The 17,300-nt window shown below is 29.6% G+C and overlaps 1 protein-coding gene across 2 annotated transcripts; it reads left to right on the plus strand.

Annotated features, from left to right (window-relative positions):
* Nucleotides 1-6,876: 6,876 nt before the first annotated feature.
* On the plus strand, nt 6,877-16,142 carry LOC11405258 (ABC transporter G family member 1). Of its 2 annotated transcripts, XM_003608388.4 has the most exons (8): nt 6,877-7,230; nt 13,064-13,143; nt 13,223-13,693; nt 13,942-14,028; nt 14,152-14,283; nt 14,397-14,594; nt 14,703-14,789; nt 15,197-16,142. In XM_003608388.4, exons 1-8 carry the CDS (start codon nt 6,915-6,917, stop codon nt 15,887-15,889), a joined length of 2,064 nt encoding a protein of 687 aa, XP_003608436.2. In that variant the 5' UTR covers nt 6,877-6,914; the 3' UTR covers nt 15,890-16,142. The 2 variants fall into 2 exon arrangements, with proteins under 2 accessions (XP_003608436.2, XP_039689755.1); XM_039833821.1 differs by lacking the exon at nt 14,397-14,594.
* The last annotated feature ends 1,158 nt before the right edge of the window (nt 16,143-17,300 follow it).

Genomic DNA, 17,300 nt, shown 5'->3' on the forward strand with positions numbered 1-17,300 from the left:
TAGTTGGACTTCACCAAGGACATGACTTTATATCTTTGCTTTTTATTTCAGTCTTCTTAGTTGAAGGTCTCATGATGATTGTTGCAAGTATGGTTCCAAAGCCATTTTGGAAAAATACCCTTTGCACTATATTTCCTTTCACAAATATGCATATCAAGGATTGTTCAAAAATGAGTTTCAAGGTTTAACATTCGCTATTAGCAATCAAGTGACTAGTGGTGATGACATATTGAGACACTTGTGGCAAATGGAAACAAGTTACTCAAAGTAGGTGGATTTTGCTATTTTGGTTCGAATGGCTTTGGTTTATAGAATTATGTTTTTGATTATCATCAAGTGCTTTGAGAAGGTGAAGCCTATTGTTGCAGGAATTAATTCTCCTCAAGAAATTTTTAGGTTCACTAAAGTGACTAGGAGCAGTGAGATTTGATTAGCTTATTTGGCTCTTGAGTAAACACACAGTGATAATAAATTTGTTGCTGAGGCATGCTAAAATTACAAATGAATCTGAAATTCACAAGATGCTGAAATTCTTAAAATTAACTCACATAAGCTAAAAAAACAAGAAAATTGTATAGATATTTGTCTGTGATGCTTGTGTTTCTAAAAAATATTTAATGGGTTGAAGTAGTGTGTGTGTGGACATTTTATTGTCAGATAAGCCTTGAGGAACAGTTTTATTTGGTGAGACTTTTCAAATTTCTTCGTTGATAATAAATTATACCGTAAATGTTTTATAAGTGTAGCAACCAAGGTCATTATTTGTAAGGGTCAAGATTCAGATTTCAGATTTCTCACTTCTTTACACAAATCTATATAACTAAATTACTTGATAAAAAAATAATATGGTAAATTTTCCTTTACAAATAATGACTTTGGTAAATTTCATCGTAAATTTTTGTTCAAGCTAAAGATTTTTTTAAGTATAAAAATGCTTATTATGAGAGTTGGATTCCGAGCTCAACATTAGTCAAACTGTCAAAGAAAAATTTAAGACTCTGAGGACATCAACAGAGATAACTTACTTATGGAGTACATTACTTCTATCAACAAAGTCCCACAAAGCGTGTTTGTATTCAATGATCTACATTAATGTTTATTGAAAAAGTTGAGCAATGTAGTTGAATTATATAAACAACAAAATCCGTATGCTTCTTCCATATCACAATCAATGCACATTTGTTTATTTTACCTATATTAAAAACATACGATGAATAATTGAGTCATAAAAAAAGTACTACCTACAAATCATCCTAATACTACCTACAAATGAAAGATACTAATTTTATCATAAAAAAACAGTATACTCCGTCCCATGATAATTGAGTCATATGCAAAAAGAAAGTGTCTCAAAATATCTGAGTTATTTCAGTTTTCAATAGAATATTAACTATTGTTTTTCCTTTATAACTCTAATTAATATTACTTTCATCACTCTCAATTCAATATATTTAACTTTGCATTTATGATAGTAGAGAATGCATCAATACTTAACAAGAACAATTAAAGTCATTTTTCTCTCTCATTTATTTATGCATTTTTCTTAATATATATGAAATGAGCAAGTGGCTCAGTTAATTCGAGAGATGGAGGGAGTATTAATTTGACATTAATACACAACTTTGGCTTATTCAGAGCGATGTTGACTATTGGTCATGACAATCAAACAAAACAATGTTAGGTGCAATAGCGATTTTTATCAAATTAAAAATAATTTTTATTTTTTTTTATATCTTCGTGAGTTTAACTCAGTTGGTATGGATATTGCATATTATATGTAGGGGTTGGGGTTCAAACCCCGTACATCCCACTTCTTCATAATTAAATTGTGTGAATTCTAACCACTAGACTACTTGACAAAAAATAAATAAATATCTTATTAGTCGAAACCGGCAATTAAGCAATTTAAGAACATGAGTTTATGATAGCAGGTTAGGCGAGCGTTAACATAGATGAATGAGGTTCAGCCGAATCTTTCTCGAGTCTACTGAAGTATGTGAATGTCAAGAAGACATTAAATTTAGTCAAAATTCATTAAAACCGACCAATAAGGCATTTAACTCGTGCTACATGTTTATAGTGCTATTGATTGAAGGAAGCAATGAACACAAAGTGTAAGATTGTAAGTTGAATGTGTGTGCCATGTACTCCTCACTAGAGGGACACTCACGTATTACGCACATAAATAATCGAACAATAGCTTACACTACAAAGTGGAAGACAGTAAGTTGAATGTGGGGTGCCATGTACCCTCATTAGAGGAACACTCACACATTACCCGCGTAATTAGTCAAACACGCCTAATTTCTGTAGGTCAAATCATTTTGGCTACTAGGATTGATGTTGCCTTTAAATTTTTGAACTTTTATTTTCGACACACAATTAATCAATCAAAGTTGTTTTACACATTTTTATATCTTTATTTTTCTGTCTTTATCTTTACTTTATTCATTTTTTTAGATTAGTAACTCAAAAATCCCAAAAATACCATATTTAACACTCTTCGAAGTAGTTAAGGAACCCATAGATGAGGGACATAGTTCCTTCATCATCATAATCGCTTGAAGAAATAAGATCATAGTTGATAGCTATTAATAAATACATCTGCTAACTTTCAAGTTCGACAATAAATTTGACACGGCTGACAGGACACTACAACTTTTACCATTGAAAAATTCAAGTCACCAGGTCAAGACTACGTTTAGCATATAAACTTGAAGTTTGGAAACAGTCATAGAAGTATGAATTAAAAACATTAATTGATATGATAATTTTAAATGTTTTAATTGATTAGATATGCAAATTTATTTTTGGACCGTCAACCATCATCACTAAACCCTTATATACGTGTGTTTGTGTGTGAACTACGGTTTTCTACAAGAGAAGCAAGTAATGTCGAAGTAATTCTGTCTGTCATCAACTTGTAAGGTTTAGACATGAATTCGCGAGCCCACATGAATTCACGAAAAAAACATGTGACATACCTTTCTATACTGTTTTATTAAACGAGAAATGCTACACATATCTCACCTAGTTATTCCTCTCGGTACGTATGGCTTCAATTCATCTATGATCCATACATTGATTGTGATAGTAGACACATAGCTACACATTCACATTACCCCTAAAAAAAATATAGCTGCACATTATTATTATTATTATTATTAATGGAAACACTGACATATATTGTGATTAATTATATTTTTTTTTTAAATTGTGTAGTAGTTAGAATTCACTTTTTAAAGTGAATAAGTAGTATATTCGGAGTTCAAATTCAAGTCTTGCATATTTCAAATTTGGATATGAATTTTTAAGTATGCATCGTAATTAAATAATTTGAGTAAAAATAATCAAATTTGGCCTTGCCCTTTCCTTTTCTACTTTAGCTTTATAGATAGATTTACATGACTTTATAAAGATGGAGTACACTATGAATAGGTTGGGTATGCCAAATTCCAGATTTATTACCTTTTAAAAATGTCTTTGGCCTAGTCCCCTTTTTCTTTCGAGTACTTTTCTTCTTTTGGTTATCTATTTGGTGTGGTGTTCCTTAGTTAAAAAATAAATAATTTGAGTAAATAAGATCAAAATAAGCCTCTTTATAATGTAATACGGTAAAACGAGAACTAACTTGCTTGTTTTTTTTGTTTTGTCTATCGTGTTTAATTGTATACTTAATTTATCATATTTGGTTATAAATTTTTTAGAATGATCACAATCAAATAAACATTTAACTTCCCTAAAAAAATATTTAACTTTTTTTTTTTAGCAAATGTTTAACTTATATTGTTCCTATTAGGGTGGAATTGTTCTTATCAAAATGGGATTTAATAAGTTTTTTAATTAAAGATTTAAGAGGGTATAGAGGAATTTTGGCTGACTTTTTCATTATTTCAATTATGTTAAATAAATTTTTCTATAATAATGTTTATTGTTGCTGTCGTTGAAATAGATAAATATTGTTTGTTGGATTTGTTATATTGTAATTTGAAAGTCATAAACATCTATATTTATACTTTTAATTAATCATAATTTCATAATAATCCTGTTTATAATTTACAAACGTTAGCACAATAATAAGAGTGAAAATACTGGTGATCGTCTTTCTGCTAGTTATAATAATTTAAATGAAATGGTGTTCAATTGAAAAATATCTCTAAAAAAAAATCAAAATTGGAAGATAATAAGTCAATCCAAAATCTTGGTGGCTTAACCCTTTAACTTGTTTACGGACCATGTTGTAAATTTATTTGCTTTTGTTTCTTTTTGGTTTATGTTTTTTTCGATCTTTGATGTAACTTATACTCCTTTTTCCGATCTCCTCTTGACACATAGTGGGCTAGAAAAACCAGACATTTTTAATTTAATATAATCTATTTTAACTTCTTAAAAAAAGATATAGGTAGAGTTTTTTTTTTTAATATTGCTACTTTTTTATACAAGAATACTGTTCAAATTTAAATGAGATTGTTACTACTTCCTATTATAATGAGATTTAACTAATTTTTAAATAATCCCATCAGAAGAACTAATGTTTAAATGATATTATATGACTTGTAACAAAAAAAATTGATATTATATGACTATATTAAAAGGATGTAACTGTAAACGTTCTAGTTTAAATGAATGTGTTGCGAATTTGATGAAAAATCACACCAATAATAAACTTGATGTGTGGAGCAAGGGATAGTCAAGCAACCAAAACAAAGTGTATGAAACAATTATAATCATAAGCCAAAAGTAGAAAACAGCGAGAGAAAACAAAAGAATTTGTTGATCCAATTTGGTCCAAATTGACATAGTCTGGGGGAAAGAGCAGCCCTCCGTTCCACTATAATGATGAGTAACTTTACAAAAGAGATATTAATGGGTTACAAGAATAAGTCTCCCGCCTAATTCTACCCAAAATCCCAATCTCTTTCCGTAACCAAGAGACTCAATCCTAATAGTGTTTCTCAAGGTGAATCAACTCTCAAACCCTAGTGTTTGTTGCCAAGAGACAAACTCTATGCAAACCCTAATTTTGTTGTTGCCTTTCTAAACCCTTGTTTCAGCCCCCTCTATCTCAAGGTTTACTTTGATACAAAACCTATATTTATAGTAAAAAATCCCTCAAAAATTGAAACAAAATCAGGCCCAAAGATACGTTTTATTTTTATGATTCTACGCAAAATCGTACTCCGATTTTGCCAGATCGTGCTCCGATTTTACGAATGGAAAGTGTCAATTCTTCTCCAAAAATCGTACTCCGATTTTGACAGCTTCGTAAACTTCAATTTCTCCAATTTTGAGTCACTTTCACAACAGAATCAATTATTTATTTGAAAAGGAAGAAAGGTAATGCACCAACCCTTTATTGTTGTTTTATTAGGAGGTTTATAGAATTTTTATTTTTTTAAACTATAATTGTTGATGTTGTTTTTATTATTATTATTATTACTATTACTATTATAATTATTATTTTTTTGTCTATATTATAATTATTATTGTTGTTATCATTATTATTATTAATAATATTATTATTGCTTCAATCATCCATCTGTCCTAGAGATGCATGGCTCAACATACAGTTATTAATATTTTTGAGAGGATATTCAGTCTTATTCTTATTAAGTTATTTTCTTTTATCAAAATTACTATATTTTTTTTTAAAGATTTTTGCAAAATTGAAATTAAAATCTATCATATTCGATTTTTTTTTTTTGTTACACATTATATTCGAATATATCAACTTATCAATATTTGTTCTAAAGCAAAGAAGCAAGCAACATCAAAAATAGAGTCATCCCATTGACATAACTAACTCAATCTTTTGAATTACGAATAAGTTTCACTTATTAGTTTTATAAATAAATCTTAGTAGTATTTATTTTTGTTTGAATTATATTCTTTTAGACATATTTCTTTCACAAAAATGAAATATGGGGGTCAGATGTTTGAATTTATGTTTAACACTTTTAAAAAACACTTATAGACTTGCATGTGGGGAAAACATAAAAGATCAATTTAATACAAACTCATAGATTAAACGACTATAGATGCAGTTTTTCCTAAATTATAATATAATATATATTTAATTTCCATTAGTTCAACCGCACGAGTTGAATCATTAAACTAAGGAGGCTTATTATAGAAAGAAAGAAAAAAACGTGTGTCTTTCATAAGGTGAGATATTTTGGGTGAAGAGATCGTGATTCAATCTAATGTAAGAAAGAACTTAGGGGACTTTATTTTTTGAAAGAACTTAGAAGACTTGTAATGTAAGGAAGAACTTAGGAGACTTTTGTTTTTTTGAAAGAACTTAGGAGACTTGTAGAGCTTGAACCTCTGAATTCAAAACTTCAAAGTTTATCTTTCTACCAAAATACGAGAGGGTCTTTCGTAATTCTAAAATCAATCTAATTTATGAACAATGTTGCTACTTTGAATGTTTTTAATTTGGTAAAATACTGTTATTTGTAATATTTTATGCATTGATTTGAAATAATTCGGATCATATTTAAATTTGATCGTTATATTTCTTTTGTTTTTTATTGTCTTTACCATATTAAAATGAAGGTAATGTGTGCGAATACGATGCTTAGATACCATATGACATGTGAACATGTAGTAATGTTGTGCCTACGAAGATATAAGTTCGATTACAAATATTTTTTATAAACACGGAAATGGAGACGACATTATAGTATCCTGTTTATTGGGGCCGTTGCCATATATGCATCCATTGTACTTAAGCCGATAAAAAAAAATGTGACGTGAATGATAAAAAAAAATGTGACGTGAATGAAAAATGTGGAACACGCACGTGCTTAATTAAAGCACATTAAAAACTCTATATATGTAGCATGACTTTTCTCACAAGTTCACACATTCTTCTTCTGCATATCTCTCTCTCCTCTTAACTATTGCTACCGATGGCTTCCCTGTGTCTTCCATCTTCTGGTTGCTGTGAAATTAAAACAAGTTCGGAATATGTACTCCAAAGAACCGTTCAAGACATTGAGGCTAACACAACCACACTAGAAATGATGATGAAGAGAGAAAAGGAAGATGAAGTTGATGGTACATGCTTAACATGGAAGGATATATGGGTAAATACAATTTCAAATGGAAAGAATGGAAGCAAATCAATTCTTCAAGGATTAACTGGTTATGCTAAACCTGGTCAACTCTTGGCCATAATGGGTCCTTCTGGCTGTGGCAAGTCTACACTACTTGATACATTAGCAGGTACTAATAAACTTAATTAAGTTATTTTTCTGTGTGAGAAATGCTAGCAACACTCTCTTTTGAGCACTCTCTCTAACACTCACTCTTTTGGGTGAAATCAATGTATGTCCCACCACTTTATGTAAGTTTCATTTTCAAAGCGTAGGTTCTACATTGATTTCACCCAATAAAAGAGTGAGTGCTAATGAGAGTGCTCAAAAAAGAGTGTTGCTAGCATTCATCTTTCCTATGATTATCATAGTTTGTATTAGTTTTTCTAAACGTTACCTAATTAGTATTAATTTATCTTTGAAAGATGAACATTAATATTATATACTCCCTCCGTCCCGTTTTAATTGAGACTTTGGCTCATTTAACACTTATTAAGAAAAAAGTGATAAGTGAAAGAGAGAGAAAAATGGTTTTGGATGCCCTTATTAACTATTAGTGCATTTTTCTTTATCATAAATGCAAAGTAGAATATGTTGAATTGGGAGTGGTGAAAGTAGTATTAATTAGTGTTATAATTGGAAAAATGTAATTAATATTGTATTGAAAAGTGAAATGGATCAATTTTTCTGAAACAATATTTTTTTGAAAATGACTCAATTATTATAAGACGGAGGGAGTATATACTAACATAACTATATACACATGCCATTAAAAAATAATATCTTTACAAGTGACATTTTTGTAACAGTGATACACAAAATGTGTGTCAAATATATATTTTTTAACATGCTATCTAGTAGAATGACCGACTAATAATTTGAGAAGTTCAATCTCATCGTCTATGTATGGATGTCCCATTTAACAACAAAACTTAGTTTTGTATGGACTTGTTCCACCGAAATTGACATAAGGAAAAATCAAACATGAGATATTAAGAGGAGTCACTCCAAAGTCTCAAGTCAATGTGTGTTATAAAACTTAAAAGCAGAAAAGAAAGACATATAAAAATGGACGAGGCATGATATATTTTTGCAACAATTATACACAAAATGTGTGTTAAAACTTTTTTTGAAAACTCGATATCCGACACAATGATCTGACTAATCTAAAGAGTCTAGAAAATTGCTTTTTTGACATACAAAATTTCTTAAAGATACATGAAAATAATGTTTTTACCCTTAACGCTGGATTTGTACTGCAGTATGTATACCATTTTGTGACTGATTTTCACATTCTCTTACTCTCTTATAATATGGCGTGGATATTACAAGTAACCATTTTCATTCTCTATTATAGGACATTTCTCTTGTTCATCGGTCAATGTCTTGTAATTCTGAGCAAATTTATTGTGGTCACAAACATTAGATAAATTACACCATCCATTTCAAAATATAAGCAAATTAGATACATCAGTAATTGAATGAACCTAAAAAGTAAAATTTATTTCTATTTTAAAACAGATGGAGTATCCTGTTTCTTTTTCGGGGAAGATAAAATATACTGTTTCAAATTTATTGTATTAATGCCATTCTATCACAGAGAAGACAAGATTGGTTCTCATATTGTTTAGACAATAAATGCATGTGGTAAAAAATATTGAATGCATCCTCTCTCATTTTGCTTCTGATAGCTACACTTAATTCTTCAAAACCGATCAGTTCACTCTAAATGCATGAATGGATGTATTATATTTAATCAAAAAACAAATTTTGATGCTATCGTAGTTAACTACCGTCGAACAAATCCGGTAATTAACTACCGTTAGGGGTAGCGGTAGAGGCATAAACGTTATTTCCATGTATTTTTAGAAAGTTTTGAATGTCAGGAAAACAATTTTCAAGAGTTTAATCCTACCGTTCACTTACGGGTGTCCCATGTAAGCCACAATGAAAATGTGTGTTTAACACATCGATATTTGTTTTAACTCATCAAAGTTGACATAAAGAAAAATCGAACATGAGATTTTGAGAGGAGTATACTTCAAAATCTCAAACCAACGTGTGTATGTTAAAACTTAAAAGCAGAAAAGAAAGACTTATAAAAATGGACAAGGCGTAATATATATTTTCTAACATATAAATGACATTTTGCTTAAAAAAAACATATAAATGACATTTTTTATTTATTTAAAATTTCAAACTTTTTTTCAATCTTATAAGACACTTTTTATTTTCATTTAAAATCTTAACTCTTAGGAAAGAAAAGGACACAAATGAGTTAGGGTGTGGGTTGGAAACAATTTTTTATAATTGAGCCAAATATTAGTAAAAATATTGATCATCCAAGCAAATTATCTCATTCATCATAAATTTTCTAAGAGATAAGAACCTAGTATATATTCTGGTAAAAAAGAAAAAAGGGCCTACATATATATACATATAGTGAAAAAACAACCAATATATAATCACTAATTATTGCTCCCTCCAATATTTCAAAGATGAATATTGAAAAAGAAATGTTTTATTTTTGTGTGGTGAATTGAAAAACAAATGTTACGAATAATTAATAATTCATTGATATTTTCTAAATAAGAACAAAAAGCAAATTTGTCTTTGATCAAACAAAAAGCCAAAAATATAAACTCCTGTCAAATTATAAGTACGTGATGAATATAACATGTTTTTTTTATCAAATAATCTAGTGGTTAGAACTCACACAATTTAATTGTGGAGAAGTGGGGTGTCCCTATCAACTGAGATAAACTCACGAGAATTTATTTATAAATAAAATATAAAATGTTTTTTTTTTTAAAGAAATCATAATGGAATTAAATAACACACCAAACAGCAGTTCTCAAGCACAAAGTGTGCCTAAGAAACCACTAAAAGTTACAAGAGTTTAAAAAATACAACAACCAAAGGTAACACCAACTAGCTAAAATATAAAAAGTTAGTTATACGTAACATACCACTGAACATGTGAACGAAAATAACAACGACATTCTTGCCGACGTTTGACGTGTATATACAGATTGTTTCTACATCCTTATTCCTTAATTCGTGTAGGGTACCATACATGTGTTCATGATGCACGTACAAAATTGAGACGACTTCAAGGAGAAATATCAAATTAGTTTCATTTTTTTTTTTAAGTAGTCTACTTGTTAGAATTTTATGAATATATGTGAGAAATCTGAAGTTTGAACACAGTTTCTATATATATAAACGATGATGTTAGATAATTTAAGTTATTTCTCTTAAAAAAATTATCTGGAGGTAAATTCTTAACTATTTGGTTGGATATTGGTACTACGTTGACAAAAACTCATTTAAAATTTAATTTATAAATAAATTAATGCAAAAATATGATATTTATGTTGACGAGTATATATCCAACTAAATTTCAAAGATTCAAATGTTAACAAAATGGAAAACTTGGGTCATATACTTTTTAGAGACTTATTAACCCAAAAAAAATGATAAATAAGATCAAGAATTCTTAGTATAAAAATTTATTTTGTTAATGAATACCTAATTACCTAGAGAAAAAGAATAAACGTCATTTGGCCCTCTGCCCTCCACATTTGCAGCAAAGGAAAACATGAAAGTTTGGATTTCATTCTATTTTTTAATATAATTTTATTCTTCCATATAGAGAGAAATGTCTATAAAAGTAAATTATATAAAAAAAATTACTGAAAAATAACAATCAATCAATCCTGTACCAAGAATTTTCAATACCAAAATTTATTTTGTTAATGTATACCTTTTGATTTTTTTTGTGGGAATTAAATTTTCAATTTTATTCTATTTTTTCAATGAAATTTAATTCTTCCATAATGTTTTTCAAAAGAAAAATATATTTTTTTATTGACTAAAAAATAACGACCACTAATCCTGTAACAAAAATACAACAATCAATATTTTCTTACATCTTTTATTATTTATCTCAATATTCTTTATTGTAATAAAATAGTGAATACCTAAACTACATTCATTCTCATAAACAAAATAGTGAAACTGAATGTTAAAATAAAATAAAATTGTGAAACTGAAAATGCAAGTTTGCTACGTTTTGTTTATTGATTGCGATAAAATAGTAAATACCTAAATTGCACTTCATTCTCATAATAAAAATAGTGAAACTGAAGATGCAAGTTTGCTACGTGTTGTTTATTGATTGCGATAAAATAGTAAATACCTAAATTGCACTTCATTCTCATAATAAAAATAGTGAAACTTAAAATGCAAGTTTGCTACGTTTTGTTTATCGATTGTGATAAAATAGTGAATACCTAAAATGAATACCTAAACAACACTTCATTCTCATAATCAAAATTGTAAAACTAAAAATGCAAGTTTGCTACGTTTTGTTTATTGATTGCGATAAAATAGTAAATACCTAAAATGAATACCTAAATTGCACTTCATTCTCATAATAAAAATAGTGAAACTGAAAATGCAAGTTTGCTACATTTTGTTTATCGATTATGATAAAATAGTGAATACCTAAAATGAATACCTAAACAACACTTTATTCTCATAATCAAAATTGTGAAACTGAAAATGCAAATTTGCTACGTTTTGTTTATCGATTGTGATATAATAGTGAATATCTAAAATGAATATCTAAACTGCACTTCATTCTCATAATCAAAATAGTAAAATTGAAAATGCAAGTTTGCTACATTTTGTTTATCGATTGTGATAAAATAGTGAATAGCTAAACTGCACTTCGTTCTCATGATCAAAATAGTGAAACTCAAAATGCAAATTTGCTACATTTTATTTATTAATTGTGATAAAATAGTGAATACCTAAAATAAATACTTAAAGTGCACTTCATTCTCATAATCAAAATAGTAAAACTGAAAATACAAGTTTGCTTCGTTTTCTTTATCAATTGAAAGAGAATTACTATTTAATCGATACCACTATATTAAGGTGATATAAACTTTTGGTGCTGCTTAATTATTTTATTTATAAATTTTCTATCTTTTACTTAATCAAATAATTACACTCGAGGTTGAAGTGGTAGCCCGTCGTAGGAAGCATTTTTTTTTTAGGGACGGTCGTAGGAAGCATTGTAAACTCAAGGTTTCTTTTCCTCGATATTTTTTAGTCAACTAGTTGATTTTTTTTAGAGTTTATGGCCAAAACTCACACACTATAAATGTTGAGAAATAGAAAATATCAAGTGCCCCACGTGAGCTTACTTAGTTGGTAGGGACAATGCATGATATATGCAAAGGTTGGGTTCGAACCTCAGACATCCCACTTCTCTACATTCATTAAAGTGTGCGAGCTCTAACTTTTTTTTGAAGAAGCCAAAATAGAATTTATTAAAATCACAATGAGTCCTAACCAGTACAAGGAGTGCTAGACTAGGAATCGTAAGTAGCAACATACAAAGGGTAAATGGGTAAACCCATGCACTCGTGCATCAAAGACAAAATGTAAAAAAAAACACATGAAACATAACAAAGGGCTATCTTCGAAATTCAACGAAAAAAACCGAAGGAAACGAATCCAATGCTCTATCTCCCTGCTGCATCGCCACTGCCACGCACCACAAAACCGCCGTCACACCCGGACCCACCACGACACAACCCGAAACCCGTTTCTACTCAATACCGATCCACCAAAACAACATCACCACCATCAACTCCTCCCACCACCACCATCACCTCCCACCACCTAACCCGTCACCTACATCACCACCAACAACATGGCCTACAAAACCAACATCACCTCCTCCACGCTAATCTTTATCAGATCAGACGAACCCCGGACTAAAAACCGCAGACAAACAGAGAACAACCATCTATTTTGAAGAAAAAATGTAACAATTTTTTCTATTGATTCTACCATCTATTATATATATATATAAAATTAAACAAGAACTGTCATCAAAGAATGATGATGATGATGATATATCAATACAAATTAATTTTTTTCCCCAGGGAGATTAGGCTCAAACACAAGACAAACAGGGGAAATTCTGATCAATGGTCACAAACAAGAACTTTCTTATGGAACCTCGGTACAAATTTAATTTGAACTCTTCCCAAAAAAAAAAAAGGATTATGCTCAACTATTAATTCTTCCATTAATCTATGTAGGCTTATGTGACACAAGATGATACCTTATTGACAACCTTAACTGTTAGAGAAGCAGTGTTCTATTCAGCTCAACTTCAGTTACCTAACACAATGTCCAAGGAAGAGAAGAAAGAGAGAGCTGATATTACAATCAAAGAAATGGGTCTGCAAGATGCAATGAACACAAGAATTGGAGGGTGGGGTGTGAAAGGCATAAGTGGGGGTCAAAAAAGGAGAGTTAGCATTTGCATTGAGATCCTAACACGTCCTAGACTTCTATTTCTTGATGAGCCAACTAGTGGACTTGATAGTGCTGCTTCTTACTATGTTATGAAAAGAATTGCTACTTTGGATCATAAAGATGGAATTCGGAGGACTATTATTACATCCATCCATCAACCTAGTACTGAAGTTTTTCAACTTTTTCATAACCTATGTCTTCTGTCTTCAGGTAGAACAGTTTACTTTGGACCTGCTTCTACTGCTTGTGAGGTTAGGAACTACCCCATTCTTTTAGACTAATTACAACTCTTCAATTTTTCATATCATGTTTGATTGTTTTTGAATAAAAGCGGATATGTAATTCTTTATTGTGTTGACGAGTTTGTGATTTATTGTTAGTGTAAAACAATTTTATACGCACACCATACATATCTCATTTTCTCATATTTCATATCTACTATAAAAAAAAGTTTGTTTTGTTTTCAATGATGATTGATTTTGTTTTTGTTTCAATGTAGTTTTTTGCTTTGAATGGATTTCCATGTCCTCCTCTACAAAATCCTTCTGATCATTTACTTAAAACTATAAACAAGGATTTTGATCAGGTACTGTTGATTAGCATTAATGACATATTTTTGTTTTTTCATGATATCATTCCTCTTCAATGCAACATACATAAGAAAATAGTTTTTTTTTTTTTTTTTAAATATATGTCGAAATTATTTCAGGATATTGAGACAGGATTGGCAGGGACAGGAACAATCCCTACTGAAAAAGCAATTTGTATTCTTGTGAGTTCATATAAATCATCTGAAATGAGGCAAGATGTTCAAAATGAAGTAGCAGTACTATCTAATAAGGTGCACTATGTGGCTAACTAGATCAATGTGTATTTTTCAACATTAAGATTAAAACTAATTAATTAATTAATTTTTTTAATGCAATTAATTAAATTGAAATGTGTATTTTTCAGCACACTAGCTCAATGGATCACAGGAAGAAAGGACATGTTGGGTTCCTTAATCAATGCTCAGTTCTTATCGAACGGTCATCAATAAACATGTTTCGTGATCCAGGCTATTATTGGTTACGCTTAGTGATATATGTTGCATTGGCTATAAGTTTAGGCACTATTTACTATGATTTGGGTACAAATAATGACTCAATTAAGGTATTGAAACTAAGAGTTGATAACTAGTTAGAATCTAGGAAGGCTTTGATTTTAATTAGTTATATATATATTATGTGTAATTGTGCATTTTGTTTTTCATTATTTCAGAATCGAGGTTCACTTCTCTCATTTATCGCTGGATTCTTAACTTTCATGAGCATTGGTGGATTTCCTTCCTTTGTGGAAGACATGAAGGTAGTTCCAAAAACTATTCTAGAGTGAAAAAAATGGTTATGGATTGCCTTTAGTGAGAAATCTCATGTATTTATGCACTCTTATGCAGTTAACACATTGAAAACTGTTGAATTAAGATAAGACGATTGAGATTTTAAAATTTGATAATTTAGATCAGAGATAATTTATATTGACATCTGGATTGTGTGATTGTTAACCACAAACAATCCAAATTTAAAGAAGTATGAATTTCATCTATAATTCCACCACTGTGAGAGAATTATAAAAGGATTTTTTTTTTTTTTTTTTTTTTATCTCTAATTTCAGTCACTAATTTAAATTCTGAAGTATCAAAATAAATCAACTGACCCTCTTTAGTCCTGACAAATTTTTAATTTTCTAATTTGAGTTCTACTAATTGTTTGTAGGTATTTCAACGAGAAAGACAAAATGGGCATTATGGTGTGATTGCATATGTGATTGGGAACACTTTTTCGTCAATTCCATTCATTTTATTGGTTACAATAATTCCAGCAGCTATAACTTATTACCTCCCTGGTCTACAGAAAGGATTTGAACACTTTTTGTACTTTGCTAGTGTTTTATTTTCTAGCCTAATGTTGGTGGAAAGTCTTATGATGATAGTTGCAAGCATTGTCCCTAACTATCTCATGGGAATCATAACTGGTGCTGGAATTCAAGGAATCATGATTTTGGTTGGAGGGTTCTTTAAATTGCCACATGAAATTCCTAAGCCATTTTGGAGATATCCACTACACTATGTTGCATTTCATACATATGGATTTGAAGGATTGTTCAAGAATGAGTATGAAGGGTTAATATTTTCTACTAAAAACGGACAAGGCACAAATGGTTACATTAGTGGTGAAGAGGTTTTGAGAGATATTTGGCAAAGTAACATGAGTTACTCAAAATGGGTTGATCTTGCAATTTTGCTAGGGATGATTGTTTTGTATCGAGTTTTGTTTCTTGTTATTATCAAAATTACAGAGAAGGTGAAGCCTATTATTGGACCATTATTATCTTGCATGTCACCCAATACAACAATACATGTTGTGGAGAAGCCTGATGCTACTCCTTTGGATGGACAAGTTGTATAACCTTAAATGGATTTACCATGAATTTGTTGTATGATGTAGGAGATCATTTCTCACTTTTATTAATCGTATTTTTGTCTGTTTTCGGATTATATAATCTAAATATTAGTTGTAGTTCGGTAAGTGTAAGAAGTGGAGAAATATCAACTTCACATTTAATAGATAGATGTTGCAAGATATAATAAACTCTAGTGTTGTTCTTGTTTGGTGACATACCCAAAAACTTTTTATAATATAGACAAAATATAATATTTTATTTTTTAAAGCACAGATACATATCATAATTGTTCTATTCAATTTTAATATTATATAAATATTGAATGATTTTTCAAATGTCCATAAAACTATAGAAGTATCCATGTCAATATAAGTAGCTAAACAATTATTTAAATGTTCATCTCTGATATAATTTTATATTTTATTTTGATAATATTCACAACACAGAAAAATGTAAGGGTAAAGGATAGACTTAGTATATTAGATAATATTATATTTGTTTTTATAATGTAGGCTACAGTTTATTTATTTTTTCTCCTACTTGTGCTTTAATATGCTCTTTTAAGTGTATCAAATATTAAATTAATTATATTTTAAAACAAAGCGAAGGCCTTTGCCCACATCCACACTAAAGGTTGTCCCTGTCTTATTAATTAGTTGTAGTTTGGCATGAAATGGAGAAACAATGTCAGCTTCACATTTTTATGGGTTGATGATAATAAATAGTACTCTTTTTATCCTACAATGATTGAACTATTTAAAAAAAAAAAAAAGTTTGTCTTAAAATGAATGACCCTTTTGTTTTTCAAGGGAATGTCAATTGCTTGTTTTTCAATTCTACCATCTAATTGTTTTGACGTGTTAGTCATTGTCTATTTTTTTTCCTAATCAATTTTTTTTCCTGTTTTTTATCCTATTTAATTCTATCATCCAAAGATAAAATAACATGTGGTTCCATTCGCCATCAGATGATCAATGAAAAATTCAATCCAATCTGATTCAAATTAATGTGGTTTAATTTGGATTGGTTTTTGGATATCCAAATCATAGTTTGTAAGTTTTTTATTAATATTTAAGTGTTTTATTTTGTCTACTATGGATTATCGCGTGTTATTTTTTCACGGTTACCTATTATATATTGCATTTTATTATTCTTATGTCAATCTATTTACAATAAACCCGAGTGGAGCACGGGTCAAAAATCTAGTAGATGACTTTTACTCTACAAGAATGAGTGTTTAACTATTGCTGCAAGTAACTTTTCGTATGATGGAAAAATATGTGGTATACATTTCTATTTCTCTCCTAATTACGTATTTCTTTTGGTACGTACATGGCTTCAATTCGTCCATGCATGCATTGATTGTGATAGACATTTCTTGACTGTGATAAAAAAAAAAAAATTGTTGAGGAAAAT

This window comes from Medicago truncatula, chromosome 4, assembly GCF_003473485.1.
Source record: "Medicago truncatula cultivar Jemalong A17 chromosome 4, MtrunA17r5.0-ANR, whole genome shotgun sequence".
NCBI lineage: Eukaryota > Viridiplantae > Streptophyta > Magnoliopsida > Fabales > Fabaceae > Medicago > Medicago truncatula.

Excerpts from the sequence above, each read along its gene's own strand:
- LOC11405258 (XM_003608388.4), top strand. The coding sequence starts at position 6,915 with ATGGCTTCCCTGTGTCTTCCATCTTCTGGTTGCTGTGAAATTAAAACA. Across the intron at positions 13,694-13,941 it reads CTGCTTCTACTGCTTGTGAG|TTTTTTGCTTTGAATGGATT; the intron begins GTTAGGAACTAC and ends GTTTCAATGTAG. Across the intron at positions 14,284-14,396 it reads TAGCAGTACTATCTAATAAG|CACACTAGCTCAATGGATCA; the intron begins GTGCACTATGTG and ends TGTATTTTTCAG.